Source organism: Anabrus simplex, chromosome 2 (assembly GCF_040414725.1).
Source record: "Anabrus simplex isolate iqAnaSimp1 chromosome 2, ASM4041472v1, whole genome shotgun sequence".
Taxonomy (NCBI): Eukaryota; Metazoa; Arthropoda; class Insecta; order Orthoptera; family Tettigoniidae; genus Anabrus; species Anabrus simplex.
In genome coordinates this window covers 825,418,974-825,438,472 of record NC_090266.1, presented here as the reverse complement: position 1 = coordinate 825,438,472, position 19,499 = coordinate 825,418,974, and the positions used below count along the sequence as shown (strand labels likewise).

Below are 19,499 nucleotides of genomic sequence, written 5' to 3'. Positions count from 1 at the left end.
AAATCAGTTAAAAAATACTGTAATGAAACCTGAATTTCAGGAAAATATTCCCCCCTCTCCTCCCTACCTCACAAGTTTTAATCAAAGCTACGCTAGAGAAATGCCCAAAATATGGTGTGCAGATTGCCATAAGTATGAAATAACCAGAATAGTTTAGAAATGTGAAGTCATGCCTGAAATGTACTGTAAATAAAGTTTGCTTAGCCCATTAGTAGCAGTTCAGGAGACTACTTCACTTTCTTAGCCAACAGGCAAGATAAAATGAAAGAGAAAGGATATGTTCATGTATTGCATGAATTAATTTCTTACATTAATTTAAGAAGTTAATTTAATTTTAAAATGTCCCTTGACTTAAGTTTTATGTCATGTTTTTGAAAGTTTACAAATACATTATCAATTGAACACATAATTTTTAAACGTAAATACATACAGTAATAATTGATAATGAAAATTATGGTAAGTAGCTTCGTAATTCTCGTTGGGGGTTTCATGGTGATGATGATGCTTGTTGTTTAAGGGGTCTAACATCTAAGGTCATCGGCCCGATTGGGGGTTTCAAATTTGTGGTCAATAGTGCTGTGTACTTACTGTGTGTGTACTGTTGAGTATGCTCTGGTTTGTTAATATGTATTTAATTAGGTATGGGATTAGGAATGGAACTGCTATGATCTTTAGAAAGGTACTAACCCAGAAGTTTCCCGTGGTTATGATGGGAAACACAGAAAATAATTTTAAGGTTGGTCAACTTAGGTAAATTCAAACCTCGCTCTGCGTTCATGTATGCTTGTCTCACTTTTAAGTACGTAAAGCATGCTGACTACCTTGGTTAGATGCTCCAGTTTTTAACCCAAAGTTTTAACAATTATAAGAAATTTGTTTTTGAATTTATTAATTTCAGAAATTCACAAATTATACATAAGAACAAGCACTGAAATATAATTGTTAACTTGAATTTTCTGCCTGGTTTCTGCGGAAGGAGAATGAAAAATATATCAGTCTGGACATTTTAATGTTGTTTAGAATGTTTGCAGTTTCTCCATGTAGTACACGTGGTGGTCGGAAACAACATGAACCAGGTATGTGAGCGTTAGAGAGTTGGTCATACTGATTAATTATTTTCTTCAAATTAATTCTATATCTTGTGCCGTTGTCAGTTTATCAGCTGCTGAAGCTAGCCAATCAGATAACTTTGTAGGCAATTCAAATAGGTTTTGTGAGGTGGTGTTGCTAAATATGCACGTGATTTAAGACTGGCATAAGAGCACCGGTCGAAGAATAAAACTTCGCCAGGGAAGGGTACGAATACGGACCTCCGAACTCACAGGATCGGGCCGTAGCTAGTGCGCTACGGTGACACCGGCTGAATCCAGCGGTGTGTGTGTGTATTTGATGCTGATTTCTGGGCATGGCTCTCAAGCCACATGCAAAGTTAGTAACACTGACGCGCAAAGCCCATTTGAATTCGCCTGCGAAGCGATATGATCGGCTAATTTCAGCAGCTGACCAAATTACGACGACGCAAGACACTGGATTATTTCTTTCAAATTATTTGTCAGTATCACCAACCCTCTAACATACACATATCATGTTGTTTCCGACCACACTGTATATACCATTATACCCACTAGAATAGATATCACTGCCACACTAGTTATCAGGACAGACAGTACAGTAAGTACGTGGGGATGTTCACTACAATTTTTCAAGCCATCTACATGAATTAACTAGACAACTAAGCAAACTTTAAAGAGTACGATAGTTCACATCCTTGGGTTCAGTGGTAGAAGACACCAGTGACTGTCAGAAAGAGATTGGGAGACATACTCTTCTGGGACGTGCAACTATGGAAGAATTGAAGACAGAGTGGAAAAACAGACCAACAACTATGAATACAAAGAATTAGTCAATTCACTTGTCTTTTAATTCACTATTATTGTTAAACTTGGGCTGTGAAGTCTAAAGGCAACAACCACATAACTGCCTTTGGGATGTGATGGTGGCAGTGGATGTTACGATTACGATGAACAACCAGGAGAACAAGCAATTCCATCAACCAGGAAAACTTTCTGTGTAACCTTGTAAGACAGAAAATACTACAATTATTTGGCTACATTATGAGAAGGAAAGATGACAACCTGTAAAAAACTGAATTGCCCAATAAAATGTTATCAGTAAAAGGTTGCGAGAACGAGCTACAAAAAGATGGCTTGACCAGATTTGTGAGGCTACAGGGTTCCCATGGAAAATTATTGTTCAGAAAGATGATGATCATCAGGAATGGCACCAACTCGCCAGTGACTTGGCAAAGCCCTTGGGTCACGATACTCAGAGAGCAGAAAAAATTTCACTTTTGTTTAAAGTAATAATGTTTTGATTGCCATACTATATACTTGAAATCCTTGTCTTCCAGAATTCTCCGTTGGATAGATATTATACACTCCAGTGAAAACATTTAATTTTTAAATTTGTGAAAAACTTCTTATAATATACTACAGAGACAATTTTCAATTTGCATTTAAGGAAAAACCCCCAGAACTTACATTTTTCGGCAACTTGTACGTTGTGCTCAGGCAGCTAGGACTACACAATTCGCCGGTGGTCCATAACCCGTTAGAGGAGAGATCCTCACTTGGACTATGTGCAAGTAGGGCAGCATCCTGCTTCATGAATTTACCGAGCTCAGAACACTTTAAGCAAGCCTCGGACCTATGGGAGTAATGGAGTCCCACTCCCATTTGACAGGCGAGGGACTCCTTGGAAACAACTTGGCAAACGAAATGGAATTCGATGGGGAGCTATCAATATTAATGGGGCTTATGGAAGAAAGAAGGTAGAACTTGCTGAGTCAGCAAAGAGGATGCATCTGGATGTGCTAGGAGTAAGTGATATTCGCGTAAGGGGAGATAACGAGGAAGAGATAGGAGATTATAAAGTGTACTTGACGGGTGTTAGAAAGGGAAGGGCAGAGTCTGGGGTAGGGCTCTTTATCAGGAATACCATTGCACGCAACATAGTTTCTGTTAGGCACGTAAGTGAGCGAATGATGTGGGTAGATTTGTCAGTGGGAGGAATTAGGACAAGAATTGTGTCCGTGTATTCACCATGTGAGGGTGCAGATGAGGATGAAGTTGACAAGTTTTATGAAGCATTGAGTGACATCGTGGTCAGGAACAGCATCAAGGATAGAATAGTGCTAATGGGCGATTTCAATGCGAGAGTTGGGAATAGAACTGAAGGATACGAAAGGGTGATTGGTAAATGTGGGGAAGATATGGAAGCTAATGGGAATGGGAAGCGTTTGCTTGACTTCTGTGCTAGTATGGGTTTAGCTGTTACGAATACATTCTTCAAGCATAAGGCTATTCACCGCTACACATGGGAGGCTAGGGGTACCAGATCCATAATAGACTATATCTTAACAGACTTTGAATTCAGGAAATCTTTTAGGAATGTACGAGTTTTTCGGGGATTTTTCGATGATACAGACCATTATCTGATCTGTAGTGAACTAAGTATCTCTAGGCCTAGGGTAGAGAAAGTGAAATCTGTCTGCAAACGAATAAGGGTAGAAAATCTCCAGGACGAGGAAATTAGACAGAAGTACATGGATATGATTAGTGAGAAGTTTCGAACAGTAGACAGTAAGCAGGTTCAGGATATAGAAAGTGAATGGGTGGCATACAGGGATGCTGTAGTAGAAACAGCAAGGGAATGCCTAGGAACAACTGTGTGTAAAGATGGGAAAAGGCGAACATCTTGGTGGAATGATGAAGTGAGAGCAGCCTGTAAACGTAAAAAGAAGGCTTATCAGAAATGGCTCCAAACAAGGGCCGAGGCAGACAGGGATTTGTACGTAGATGAAAGAAACAGAGCGAAACAAATAGTTGTAGAATCCAAAAAGAAGTCATGGGAAGATTTTGGTAATAACCTGGAAAGGCTAGGTCAAGCAGCAGGGAAACCTTTCTGGACAGTAATAAAGAATCTGAGGAAGGGAGGGAAAAAGGAAATGAACAGTGTTTTGAGTAATTCAGGTGAACTCATAACAGATCCCAGGGAATCACTGGAGAGGTGGAGGGAATATTTTGAACATCTTCTCAATGTAAAAGGAAATCATCATGGTGGTGTTGCAAACAGTCAAGCTCACGGGGAGGAGGAAAATGATGTTGGTGAAATTATGCTTGAGGAAGTGGAAAGGATAGTAAATAAACTCCATTGTCATAAGGCAGCAGGAATAGATGAAATTAGACCTGAAATGGTGAAGTATAGTGGGAAGGCAGGGATGAAATGGCTTCATAGAGTAGTCAAATTAGCGTGGAGTGTTGGTAAGGTACCTTCAGATTGGACAAAAGCAGTAATTGCACCTATCTATAAGAAAGGGAACAGGAAGGATTGCAACAACTATCGAGGTATCTCATTGATTAGTATACCAGGCAAAGTATTCACAGGCATTTTGGAAGGGAGGGTGCGATCAGTCGTTGAGAGGAAGTTGGATGAAAACCAGTGTGGTTTCAGACCACAGAGAGGCTGTCAGGATCAGATTTTCAGTATGCGCCAGGTAATTGAAAAATGCTACGAGAGGAGTAGGCAGTTGTGTTTATGTTTCGTAGATCTAGAGAAAGCATATGACAGGTTACCGAGGGAAAAGATGTTCGCTATACTAGGGGACTATGGAATTAAAGGTAGATTATTAAAATCAATCAAAGGCATTTATGTTGACAATTGGGCTTCAGTGAGAATTGATGGTAGAATTAGTTCATGGTTCAGGGTACTTACAGGAGTTAGACAAGGCTGTAATCTTTCACCTTTGCTGTTTGTAGTTTATATGGATCATATGCTGAAAGGTATAAAATGGCAGGGAGGGATTCAGTTAGGTGGAAATGTAGTAAGCAGCCTGGCCTATGCTGACGACTTGGTCTTAATGGCAGACTGTGCCGAAAGCCTGCAGTCTAATATCTTGGAACTTGAAAATAGGTGCAATGAGTATGGTATGAAAATTAGCCTCTCGAAGACTAAATTGATGTCAGTAGGTAAGAAATCCAACAGAATTGAATGTCAGATTGGTGATACAAAAAGCTAGAACAGGTCGATAATTTCAAGTATTTAGGTTGTGTGTTTTCCCAGGATGGTAATATAGTAAGTGAGATTGAATCAAGGTGTAGTAAAGCTAATGCAGTGAGCTCGCAGTTGCGATCAGCAGTATTCTGTAAGAAGGAAGTCAGCTCCCAGACGAAACTGTCTTTACATCGGTCTGTTTTCAGACCAACTTTGCTTTATGGGAGCGAAAGCTGGGTGGACTCAGGATATCTTATTCATAAGTTAGAAGTAACAGACATGAAAGTAGCAAGAATGATTGCTGGTACAAACAGGTGGGAACAATGGCAGGAGGGAACTCGGAATGAGGAGATAAAAGCTAATTTAGGAATGAACTCGATGGATGAAGCTGTACGCATAAACCGGCTTCGGTGGTGGGGTCATGTGAGGCGAATGGAGGGGGATAGGTTACCTAGGAGAATAATGGACTCTGTTATGGAGGGTAAGAGAAGTAGAGGGAGACCAAGACGACGATGGTTAGACTCTGTTTCTAACGATTTAAAGATAAGTGGTATAGAACTAAATGAGGCCACAACACTAGTTGCAAATCGAGGATTGTGGCGACGTTTAGTAAATTCTCAGAGGCTTGCAGACTGAACGCTGAAAGGCATAACAGTCTATAATGATAATGTATGTATGTATGTATGTATGTATGTATGTATGTATGTATGTATGTATGTATGTATGTATGTATGTATGTATGTATGTATGTATGTTGTACGTTAAAATAAAATCCTGCATACTTCACACATAAGAAATCTGTTCACTACCTGTGTAGATGTGGTAACCATACTTCGATAGATTGTCACCTGCTTGTTAGGTATCATCCCAGTGTTTGTTGGGATCGTTTGTTTTCAAGGATTGTGTGTACAATTCAAATGTTCCGGTTGTTCTCATGAGGTCGATTACCTCATGTTACAGGATTGATTGGGTTTTAATCCTCTGACAGAGCCAAGAATCATGCATGGGCCATCCAAGTAAGATCCCATTATACTCTCTCTGGATGCCCTGTATGACGACCTTTCAAAAAAAAAAAAGGATACCTTGTACCATGCACTAAAACTGAAAAGTATGGTTAGTTTATTTATGACAATGTATGTCTAGATGAAAATTCGTCTCATATTTATGTTTGAGCATATATTAAAGGACCATATTCCTGGCTTTTAGATTAGCTGACGTTTAGCTCCTTGGCTGACTGGTCAGCTTTTCAGCCCTTAAGGCCTAAGATCCTCTATTTGATTCCTGGTCGGGTCATGGGATTTCAATTATATGCTGGGCTGAGTTGCTCAGAGAGTACAGAGCTCAGTTTCTGAGCTCATGTTGGCCGGTTCGATCATGGTTCAGTCTGGTGGTATTTGAAGGTGCTCAAATACGTCAGCCTCATGTTGGTAGATTTACCGGCACATAAGAGAAGATCTGCTAGACAAAAATTCTGGCAGCTTGGCATCTGCAAAAGTAATCAGTAGGATGTAAAACTAATAACATTATTAATTTTAATCATGAATAGATACTGTAATTCCTTTGGCTTGGGAAATAGGTCTTTGTGCCGTCCACAACATTAGTGGAATTTACACTATATAAAACTTCCTTTCACCACCCCAACACGGCATTTCGTGTACACAGCAGATACTACCCACCCGTGTTGTAGAGTCTGCCTCACATGGGCTGTATCAGGTTAGTAGTAGTCACAGAAACTTTGTATCGTAGTTTGGCTAGTATCCCAGTACAGATTAAAGACTGACTAATGTTGGAATATTCCTTTTCTTCATTTTGTTTTCTTTAAACTAACTATACCACCTGTGATTCAACATATAGTGTTGTGCGGCAGTAAATAACTTTACACCTTAAGGGAACCAACGGCTTCAGGAGGGTGAGCTCCCTTGGTGAAGGAAGTGCCACTAAAATCCATCAAATGAAGGAGATAGTTCAGCAATGTTTCCTGAAGGAGATATTAGGCGGAAGAACACGCAGTATGTCAACGGTTGGTACCACCACCGCGGCAGGCAGAACTGTACGTGTGGGACAATGGCTGGTGTAAAATATCCCAAGATGGGTTACTGTTGGTGAGGAAGGCAAGGGGAAACTACCTTACTTCATTTTCCATGAAAATGGCATGAAATGGATACGTGTTTTATGGCAACTAATCAGTCTTAGGACTGAAAACCAGTGATGAAACTAACCCCATCAAAGTTACAGTTAAGGGATAAAACAAAATGAGCTATTAAGGATCTTTGATGGATACGAAACACATTCCTGTCATGGAAGAATTCATTTTTGTAATTGGTACTAAAATACTGAAGTTGGCCGTGCGGTTAGGGGCGCGTGGCTATGAGCTTGCATCCGGGAGATAGTGGGTTCGAATCCCACTGTTGGCAGCCCTGAAGATGGTTTTCCGTGGTTTCCCATTTTCACACCAGGCAAATACTGGGGCTGTACCTTAATCAAGGCCACGACCGCTTCCTTCCAACTCCTAGGCATTTACTATTCCATCGTCGCCATAAGACGTATCTGTATCGGTGCGACGTAAAGGCAATAGCAAAAAAAAAAAAAAAAAACAAACAAAAAAAACCTGAAGCCATCCACTTACATGCGCATGAAAGCATTTGAAAGAGAAAATGGCCATTCTCTTACAGCTATTTGGAATTGTAATACGAGCCTCATCAAAATTAAAAGAGGAGAATGGTCTTGATATAAGTTAGTAGTGTTTTGTTCATTTATTCCACATTTTTGTTGAATTGGAACAAAATTCTGCATAGCAGATTATGTAATAGATGAGCACCTACTATACAGAAACTCTTTTACTTGATGTGGCTGGAGAATTGAACTAATCATAGCTTGTAATATTATACTCAGTATCTTCATTAATCATCACTACAGGAATTAGCAATGGTTATGTAACTACGGGTTTGATAGGAATTACTAGAGGATGTGGTTGTGACTGCTTCTGTTCTGTCTTCCTGTTAAAGTCTTATTCTGCGATCTTCACTTTATGCTATGCTAGGTTCATGTAGTTCTCACTTGTATTGGGCAGTAAACATATGATATAAAGTGCAATAGACTGCAGGAAGTGATGAGGAGAAAAAGAAATATCAGAAAAATAATGACAGAAAGCTATAAATGCATACGGATAGAAGGTACAAATATAAATAATTCCTTCTTCTCATGAACCCTGCAGTTCAAAGGTTTCATTTTTAGAGGCTGCCTGGACACTCATTGCATAATCATTTCATGATCAAGATTGGTATATCTTATGGTTGTTCTAACTGCCATCCCAGTGGTCTGAAATGTCATGAGTCAGAAACAATTAATGGTGAATCATATCGTTATTCAGAAAACTGAGGGGAAATGTGGCACGACATCTGTAAAGTATAAGATTACTTCTCATTGAACAAGATGAAGTTTATCTACAGGAAATAGATACTAGTAACTTGTAATCTGGAGCTACAGTTGAAAATTTTACTGGGGCCTTGTAGGTAAAATAAAGGTGTTCATTCTTTAAAGAATAGGTGGCTGATCAACCTGTAACACTTTCATTGTGATATATGATGGAAAATAAGGGATATCATGGAGTAGATGATGCATCAGTCATGATGTTTTGTTGGAGGCTGGATGGGGAAGATTATACCCAAGTGATAGATCTATCCATCCATTATCGATCTGCCTGCCTGCCTGCCTGCCTGCCTGCCAAATCAAGTCTTATATATAAAGCTAGGAACATTAATAGAAAGGATGAGCACAATGACAGGTCACCATCGGAAGAGTGAACAATAGAAAGAGAGACAAGGTCATACAGGAAAATACAAAAGGGCTAGGAGACTGCAGTCTTCGCATAGTCTGTCCTGTTCATTTTCCTACCTTTCTGTACATTACTTGATTTATTCCTTCCCATTTCTGATTCTTTGTTTTGGTAAGGTAGTATATAGGAGACTACTCTTTATTATTTCTTATCTTCAGATAATCTGAAACAGAAGACAGACCATGTGCATATGGTACAGTACTTTGACTTATATGAAGTATTTCAACACTCTTCTGAACAAGCATTCCTGCTGGTTGAAGCACGCTGTGAAGTTACAGTGATAGATATTTATCTTTAGGCTCATAGATGGGAGTGCATTCAGCATAATGTCATTTTTTACCACATTCAAAAGTAGTCTGTCTCATTTATAGTCATTATCGAGCTCAGCAGCTGCAGTCGCTTAAGTGTGGCCAGTATCCAGTATTCGGGAGATAATGAGTTCGAACCCTGCTGTCAGCAGTCCTGAAAATGGTTTTACGTGGTTACCCATTTTCACACCAGACAAATGCTGTTGCATAATTAAGGCCATGGCCGCTTCCTTCCTACTCCTATCCCATCGTCGCCATAACACATCTGTGTCGGTGCGATGTAGAGCAAGTTGTGAAAAAAAATATGGCTGGGAGGGTAGAGATGAGCAGTTTGACCTTGTACCATGGCAACTGTGGCGTCTCTATCAGGTAATTCAGATTTATATACAGTGTAGAAATATGGAAGAAAGCATGAATTGGAAAGGACCATATTACAGTCTTCAAAAAATGATAAAGAATACTTTGATATTTCACCATTAGAGAAACTTGCATGAATTGAACAGTTTTGTCTTTTAGCCTTCTGTAGTGGTAGTCTGTACTGAGGTAGAATGTTCCAGAGCTCAGTTTCTATGTATACCAGGTGAGTTGGCCATGCGGTTAGGAGCGCGCAGCTGTGAGCTCGCATCCGGGATAGAGTGGGTTCGAACCCCACTGTTGGCAGCCCTGAAGATGGTTTTCTGTGGTTTCCAATTTTCACATGGGACTCTGCCTTAATTAAGGCCACGGCCGGTTCCTTCCCATTCCTAGGCCTTTCCTGTCGTATCGTCGCCATAAGACATATCTGTGTTGGTGCAACGTAAAGCAACTAGCAAAAAAGAAAAATAAAAATAAAAAGTTTCTATGTATGACGAAATGAGAAAGGAAAGGTGCTTTTGAGAGAAATAATAAGTGAACATAGAATTTCAGAATTGAGTCAAGTGGAAATATTGGTTACAACATAGGTTGTAGATGATCAAGGAGGTACCTTGGCATTCATGTCAATTGTAGGATCCTTGACAGAAATTGGAAATATTCTGGGAAAAGGAAGATTGCGTTTGAGTTACGCACAGTGGAATCTAGGTTTGTCAATCTGTCAGTCAAACTCAAAGTTTGGGTTTCTTAGCAAATATTACCATTTGAAAAAATGTTACAAATTTACTTTCAATGTTCAACTTTTAGCACAGAGATTCTAAGAGAGCAATTATGTTAGAATAACATAATGTGAGTGTAGGGTACCCCTTTTTACCTCTTTCGCTGACTGACCTCCTTCCCGGGGCGAGCCTCCCTTTTTATAGGGTTTGTAGGCTCGGGTGTACTAAGGACAGCACTTCCCGGGAAGGAGCGTCCGCCGGGTTGTCGGCAGAGGCGATGGGCCACCACGAGAGGGTTACCCTCCTCTGTGCAACTAACTTTATTATCATAATGTACAAGTTCAATACAAATTGATTACACTGGAGGACAGCTCCGCGGCCCGATTGGAGAGTATATCGAGCCACGGAAATGTCGGTATACACATTGACACAATTTGCAAGTAGGTATGGCGAGTCCTGGAGAAGATGCAGGGGGCCGACAATGGCTGCGGCTGTCTCGGCGACGTTGATTCATGCTGCGTCCTGGAAGGCCTGGGTCCAGGCCTGGTTGAGGGCCGCGATGGACCAGGGTTGGCGTCCGTGTACCCATCGATGGAGTGGCGACCCGGGAACATGATACGGGGCATCACCACGAAGTAAGGGGTGAGCAGGCGTCGAACCCAGAGGAATTCGCCTGCAAGAATGTGACGGGGCAGAAAACGGGGCCAACTCATGACCCAGCTTAGCCATGAGAAGTACCCCGCCGTCTGTTGGGGTTGATAAGGGGAAAGGGTTGGCAGGGTGCGCACAAGGGAAGAGGGCGCGCTCCTGTGTGGCATGATGCGTAGTAATTTCCTGGGCGGCGATATCGATGGTGACGCCCAGGTGTGTTAGAGTGGGTGTCTGGTGCAGGACCGACTTGGCATAGTTGATGGTGATACCCACGACAGTGGTAAGGTAGGTATCAATCAGCTGCATCACGTCATCAGTAAGATCGGGACCATGGATCGACCAGTCGTCCAGATAGGGAATCATAAAGTCGTGGGACAGAAGCTCCTGCACTGCTATGGCCCAGCGTTGCATGATGGATGGGGCCAGGCTATGCCCATCGGCTGGCGGGTCCAGCGATACCGTCGTCCGCGGTAAAGAATACCGTATGGGTGTCGGGTACATGGATCAGTGGGAATTTGATAGAAACCGGACCGCAAGTCAAGCTTGCAGGCCAGGTGATGGGGCGGAATGAAAGGTAGCGCCTGCGCTGGGCCTTGAAGAGAAAAGTGAGGGTGAATAATGAATGGGGTCCAGGCGCTATGGTCATAGATGACCTGCGCATCCCCTGAGTCCTTGGGAACGAGGAACAGAGGAAAGGCCGAAGAACACTCACCCCGTTTGATGATGCCATGCTGCAGAAGATCGTTGACCACCTGGTCCATCATCCCTGAAGGAAGTAGTTCTTCTGGCACTCGTGTCTACAGTTGGCTGAGCCCATCACAGGCCACCTAAAAGATAAGGAACTATGTAAAATTCGTGCCACTATTCCAGTCATGAGGCTAATTCACTGGTCTCTAGATCACCATCCAACATATCCATTAGAATAAGATATACAGGGTCTCTGATCATAAACTCAGACTGAAACACGGTGTTTGTACTCTGCGCTATGGCAGCTGCTTCTGCCGAACTTACATCGCACATGGCCGCCCTGCTTCAAGCGCGTATAAAATCTTATATGAAATCTTACCTTATAAAAGATGCTGGAAGTGTTGTTCTTCCTGGGTTATACAGGCATTGTATCTGGTAACCACATTCTGGCTGACGCGAGCGAGTTCTGCCACTGTAATGTTTCTGGTTTAATTTGTAATGTTTTCTTTCAGTTCCTCGAATGTGGGAGGATTTGTTCAATATACTTTTTTATTTCAGTTTACCCGACAAATAAAATCACACACTGTTAGATATGGAGGACGAGGGGAAATAGACTAGCACTGATCACTCTGTCTGCAAACGCTTCTGAGATTATAAGAAGGGAATCTTCTGCTGTATGAGCAGGGGCTAAATCTTGTTGAAACCACCCATGCAATTTTTCTTCCTCCATTAACTGATAGAAGAGCAGCGTCAAAATGTCACCTTGGCACCTCTTTGCATTTACTGTCGTCTCAAAAAAAAAAAAGGCCCAGTTATTCATCTTGCACTAACAGCACACCAAACACCAATCTTCCTATCATAGTGAGGGACTTCATAAACACCACTAGGATTTTCTGCACACCAATAGCGGGTGTTATGACAGTTCACATGGTCATTAAGATGAAACCAGATCTTTTACATACGAAAATACGGTGTTGCAATGATAACTACCTCACCATGTTAACAGCTGAGATTCAGACTGGTAGCTGCTTGCCAGATCGAACACGTTCAGGCTGCTTGCAAGGTCAAGAACTATGCACGTGGCTCCATACCGCAGCTGTCGTAGCCCACAGTACAAACACCATGCGTTCGGTCTGGGTTTATAAGACAGACCCTGTATTGATAAATTTCACTTTTGAAGAAGATAATGCTGTTTTGGAAATAAACCTTCACCATTCTTTCAGTTTAACAACAGAAATATGTACATTGTGAATCATTTGCTTTCAAATGGGTAGTAAAAACTGCAATATACATTGCTCAGTTGTTCATAGTTTGTGATCTCATGTAATTTCATATGGGTGTTTTATCATTTATTTATGCTGTAAGCTCTCACATTTCTAATTTTAATTCACCTACATGGAAAGATTTCTAACCCTCAAGACCATGATAGTTAGTTTAGATTTAGCTTTGGGTATTACTGTTTGTCTTGGTATATTTCAGTGATAATATGTAACAATATATTGTGTTGACAGGTCGGCACTGCAGACCCTCCATAAAGTGAGCTTCAAGGCCCGTGAACAAAATTACTTCCAGGGTGGGCTGACGCATGACTGGGTCAGTTACTATGAACAGCGTATTGAGTCTGACCGCTCCTGTCTCAATGAGTGGCATGCCATGGATAATCTTGAGTCGCGGAGACCACCCTCGCCCGACTCTGTGCGCACCAAGTGAGTTCACATAGAAAAACTTCACTCTTTAAACATATTTTATAGACACATTCCAACTGTGAAACTTTCATTTGAAATTCTGTACTTCAGAAATCAAGAATCACAACTTCATTTGTAGTGATTTTGAGATTCTGGTATTGTAAGAATTGTTAGCCTTAGATATATTTGAAGGTGTACAGTAGTACCTCTCAGCTGTTTCCACATCCATTATAGGTTGTGAAATGGAAGCCATATCTCTCATACCACTTAGTGGTCTAGAACTGTGTGCTAGAATGCAAGAGGGAGCTAACTCACAAATTGTTAAAAAATGAGTTATTGACATATTTTGATATTACTGTTATATTATACTATTATATTATAGTATATTATATTATATTATAGTATACTATTATCCACTTTTTCTCTCCCACTGTACAAAAGAAAGATTTTGGAATATCTCTGAATCGCAATCTTGCAGTGCAAGAGGGAGCTAAGCCAAGCGGTAACATTGTTAGCTATGTGGTAGCCAATAGCAAACGTGCTTGCTGTCACATGTTTTAGCGTTGACATCATGGCTGACAGTGAAGATAGTTCTATGCCCCTCTCACTAACTCGATTTCCTTCTCATTATTATCCACTCTCCTGCTCGATTCCTCTGTCTTCGTTTCAAGCCATTTCTTCATGTTCCCTAACTCCTTTCTCTGCTTCTCCATCATGTCCTTTATTTCCTGCACCTTATCCCATTGACACTTTTCCTGAATTACCTCACTCACTACCACCTTGAGTGCTGCCAAGTCCTCCATACTAAATTTTCCGCTGGTATTTGGGCCTGGGTTTAATTCCACCCCCCCAATAACCAGCAACACCGCTATCACCGTCACTACCAGCACCGCTTCACTCATTATTACTCCTTCTTTTCTAAGCACCCGTCCATTCTTGGTCTCCTTCTTCTTCGCCTGCCATCTCCCAATCGCGGCCTGGTACTGCTCAATACCGACCATGTTCACGGCACGCACTACACCACACGACCTCGCTCCTCAGCTGCTCGAGCTAGACTGGTGAAGATAGTTCTATGCCTAGTAGTTGCAAGAAATAAAGGTTACTGGAAGAAAAGAAAGAAGAATAATGTTACACCTAATGTACTATGTCCTTGTAACGGCTGGAGTTTTTGATTCCATAGAACATTATCACTTGTGTCCTGGACATACCTTTTTGTCTTCTGACAGTGACTTTGATGTTATTGAGAAAGGGATTAGGAAAACAGACAATGTCTTTACTCCAGAGGACTTTTACAGACTGGTAGAAAAGGTTCGAGTGGAGAACCATTTCCGTGTGCAAAGGATTGCCAAGGAAGATTTTCAAGATTTGAAAGCAGGAACTTCAAATCTAGCTAAGAAACAGACGTCCACCTCTGGGGAGAAGATGAAATTTCACAAAATTTTTGTCGTGAAGATAGAAGCCAGGAAGTCTGAAATATTTTAAATCAGCAGTCTAAAATCAAAATCATGTTTAATGCAAAAGGTACCGACATTTTTAAAGTTGCTTCCTTGCTTGTGATTTGATAGTTTAAATAAACCACAGGATTTGTTTACTGAAAGTGTCTGTTGTGGTTACACTCAGAACTATGGGTTTTTTTTTTTTTTTTTTTTTTTGCTAGGGGCTTTACGTCGCACCGACACAGATAGGTCTTATGGCGACGATGGGATAGGAAAGGCCTAGGAGTTGGAAGGAAGCGGCCGTGGCCTTAATTAAGGTACAGCCCCAGCATTTGCCTGGTGTGAAAATGGGAACAGAACTATGTTATTTTGTATTCAGAGCATGGTTTTTCCATAGCCGTTCAAACGGAGAATAAATAATCCTACAAATTAGCACAATATCGTATTTGAAAATATATTCAAGCTGCTATTAGGCACATTTTATTGCCCTGGTATATTACTAAAAAATAAATTTGTACTTCAAACATACTGGCACCAGAGCATCTGATGAAATTCGTAGGAAGGTCTCTTCTGTTTCGGGATCAGTACAGCTAAAAATGAGCCCAATTTCTTGCTATACCTGCAAACCAGTATTTTGAAACTTATTAGTTGAGAAATGTACTCCTTGTGACCACTTTAAAATCTGTTACTTCTAACAAGTTGACAACACGGATTAAAAGTTGTATTCTATGAACATAGGATTGATCTGTAACAAGTTGAGTATCAAGTTATCAAATGTGTCAGGAACCCATTTCTAATCATTATGTAAAATAATTTTATGAAGCTTTTCATTAAAAAAAAAAAAAAAAAAAAAAAAAAAAAAAAAAAAAAAAAAAAAAAAACAGGGAAGTGAAGCAAACACTGAAAAACATTATAAAATTTAAAACCTTAACTTTCACTCTGTTTTACACCAGTTGTAATAATAACTATTGAAGTTCTGCGCTACTCAGTTGTATCTTCAAATGAAAGTAGCCTCTTGTTTACACTGTAATGTTGCCGATGGACAAGTGTGAATGTGTAAAAACAATTACCTAAAATCTAAAACATGTAAGAGGCAACAATCTCCCCTCTATCCTTGTTTTGATTTGGATACATTAGTTTTAAATGGTAGCAGTTGAGTGTTGCCAAAGGTAGAATTCCTTGAGAAATTTCATGTTTTTTCAAGAGTCAAATGCACCAGCTTGAAAATGGGAATACAGACCATGTTTTATCATTGGGTTTCCCAAAACTGAATTTTGCGAATGGAACTCTTTCTTTCTCGTATTGACCTTCTTGCTGGTGTGTTACAAGATGACTGACTGCATTTAACATGTTTTCACCAATTTGCAGGACAACAACAAAGATTTTATAATGTTGCAAAATGGACATTTAAATTGTGTTTTTTAATTCCTGAAGACATCACCAAGAAAAGGAATGTAAACTTTATAATATAGAATTTTTATCATTGTGTATGGTTCTTAAGGCTTTCACTGTAGCTGAAGATGGTCTAAACAATAGACCAAAACTAGTTCAACTGGAAATGAGATAGATTAAAGTTGTATAACACAATTTGTAAGCGTTGATTAGGTGGACGTGTCCAAAACAAAGTTAAAGCTATTTAATGTGGGAAGTCCAAAAGCACTGTACTTCCTCTTACTTAATAACTAATATTTTATTCACTGTCACACGGTAGATCTCATAAATGGTCCGAACATAATTTATCAAAACTATTAGTATCTTAGCAACTGCATGTACTGTGCCATATTGATGCTTGGATTAAATCTACTGTACATTTAGAGTGTTATTCTTTGGACTGGATGCAGTTTATTGATGCAGTTATGAATGAAATATTTAATGCAGCCAATGGCCATGTATAACATAAGATGCAGTTATTATGACCAGAATAAATGTAACCTAGAAATTGTCCGGCTCTGCGGTGTAGGGGGCAACGTGTTCGCCTGTCACCCGGCGGCCCCAGGTTCGATTCCCGGCCGGGTCAGAGGTTTTTAGTAATGATTAATATCCTTGACCTGGAGACTGGGTGTTTGTGACATCCTTAATCTTCCTTTCCTCACACACAATATTCCACACTACCGCCATTCCAATTACACGCAGGTTCATACAATATGGTGCCAGTAGGGGCAAAAGATCCACATGGGTCGACGCCCCGAACAAATAGCATTAAAAAAAAAAAAACCATAGAAATTGACAGTGAAAAGTGGTTGAAATTATCTTATCTGATTTGATGATTTTTATTCCCTCAACTGGAACTCTTACCCTTGTAATAAAAGAGCATCTTCACATGGAAGTGATATTCATATATCTGTAATTCGATTACACTAATGTGATTTTTATAGTTTCATTTTGTAAGTAATTCAAAATAAAGATTCTTCAACATTTCTGTATTTAATTTTGCAGGCCCCGGGAACGTGAGGAGACGGAACGTGTAATTCGCAGCACCCTGAAGGAAATTATGATGTCTGTAGATTTGGATGAAGTAACTTCCAAGTACATTCGTGGCAGACTGGAAGAGGACTTGGACATGGATTTGGGAGAATTCAAGCCTTTCATTGACCAAGAGATGCTCACCATACTTGGTCAGATGGACGCAGCTACTGAAGTGTTTGATCACGTATACTTGGGCTCTGAATGGAATGCTTCTAATCTTGAGGAACTTCAAAAGAATGGGTCAGTTGTCATTTTAATAGCAGTGAAGTATGAAAAGTTTCTTAGTATATCACAAGTGGTCCTTATTTTTAATCCAGTAGTTACCATCCAATGATTTCTTTAGCAAAACATTTTTTTTTTTTTTTTTTGCTAGGGGCTTTACGTCGCACCGACACAGATAGGTCTTATGGCGACGTTGGGATAGGAAAGGCCTAGGAGTTGGAAGGAAGCGGCCGTAGCCTTAATTAAGGTACAGCCCCAGCATTTGCCTGGTGTGAAAATGGGAAACCACGGAAAACCATTTTCAGGGCCACCGATAGTGGGATTCGAACCTACTATCTCCCGGATGCAAGCTCACAGCCGCGCGCCTCTACGCGCACGGCCAACTCGTCCGGTTAGCAAAACATTAAACAGGATATTAGTTCCTCATATATGTTGATTGGAAAGGGATAAAAGAAAATGAAATTATCAGTAATGTACACAGTAAAAGAAGGCCAGTGCATTGTGACATTAATGCCACCATAAAGGTGACTTAGCAGATCTCACTCTGAAGCCACATGTAATCAGATAAAATGGATGTTAAACAATCTGCCTGAACTGATGTACGACATGACCACGGTGGGGAAGTAAAAGTAACTGAATTGATTGTAATGATTACATTTTTACTAATTTTTACTTGTAATCATTATTCTTCACAAAATGCCGTTTTTACTCATAATTTATTTCTGGAAAAAAAAAAAAATAGTAATCACTATATTTTAGTAATTGATATACATCACACTGAGAGCTTGGCAATATAACTATAATTGAGTCCCTTTACTGTACTTTTATTTTGTACTTTTCCCATCACTGGACATGACTGGAATAGCACTATGAGGCACCAGTGACAGCTGGTGGCTGTGAAGTTAGGTGAAGAGCTAGTAGGAAAATAAAATAAATGTATTTTCACATGCTTATCTCACTAATCGAACTTGGTAATATTCAATACCAAATCGATCCTTTGGTGCTTTTAAGGCTGCGGACTTGTTGGTGATGTCTTCACAGAATGGCTGTTTCTTCACCAACTGCACTAGAAGTTCTTTCTGAAACTGCATTTCTGAAGTATATTTTATATTTTTCAGACAAGAAAAGCTTTTTTCCACAGATGCTGTAGTAGAGGAGATGGACAGAACAATGGAGAACAATTTAAAAGCATCCGTAAAAATGTTCTTATCCTTGTGAAGCATAGAGAGTTTGCTTCTAAAGCTATGTGTCATGGGGAATACAGATCCAAAACATTTGCACATTTTCAAGAGCACTCGAAGGAAAGCATGCGTGGTGTTCTTCAGATATTGTAAACAAGGCAGACAGATTCAGTTTTTTTTACAGTCTCAAAATCTTTCATCCACTGCCATTAAAAGGTGGTCTAGAATTTCATAATAACTATCAAGGCTTGATAAATATGAGCACATTCATTCTGAACAAGGACGCTGTACTCTCCTGTGTTACCAGGGATGCAGTGGTACCGAAATGCACTGGAATGGAGTCTGTAACAAACAACTAGGTAATATGACCCTCATATACTTCTAAGCCAGTCCTGGATTCATCTCCATGCATGGGCGCCCATATGACAGTTTCTAGAGGGGGGCCCAGACCTGGGGATACATAGTAATTTTAATGTTTTGGAAGATAAATGGTGATTTCTACTCTGCGGTAGAATAACCCACCGTATCACCTGCCTGTTGGTGGGGGACAGTACTACCGCTTTTACGCAATACTGACTTTTAAGTCATTTTCTTGAAAGGAAAACACGTGACTATATTAGAGTTTTGCCTTTCCCTGAGAGCTAGATGGGGGCCGCAGCCCCACCTTGCCCCCGGGTATGGGCGCCCTTGTCTCCATGTCTCCACTGATAGGACAAGGAGATCTAATATCATAGCAGGCAAATTTTGGAATCTTGCTTTTCATGGTGGCATTCTGCTTACCTTTGTAGCTAGTGGCAAACCCTAATTTTCTACCGTACTCATAGACGATATTTTACACTTTATGATCACCAGGAACTGTTCCCTTTGGATGCAAATGAACTTGCATATTATCTTCTTCAGTTGGTA

The 19,499-nt window shown here is 40.3% G+C and overlaps 1 protein-coding gene across 7 annotated transcripts in view; it reads left to right on the top strand.

The window, feature by feature from the left end:
- ssh (Protein phosphatase Slingshot) overlaps positions 1-19,499 on the top strand; it is an 834,886-nt gene that overhangs the window by 793,640 nt on the left and 21,747 nt on the right. For 6 of the 7 annotated variants that reach the window (XM_067141516.2, XM_067141515.2, XM_067141517.2 and 3 more), the window contains 2 exons: positions 13,115-13,309; positions 17,161-17,430. In XM_067141516.2, coding sequence (XP_066997617.2) covers positions 13,115-13,309; positions 17,161-17,430 — 465 coding nt within the window. The remainder of the gene's footprint in view (positions 1-13,114; positions 13,310-17,160; positions 17,431-19,499) is intronic. The other variant, XM_067141522.2, reaches the window with a different exon arrangement.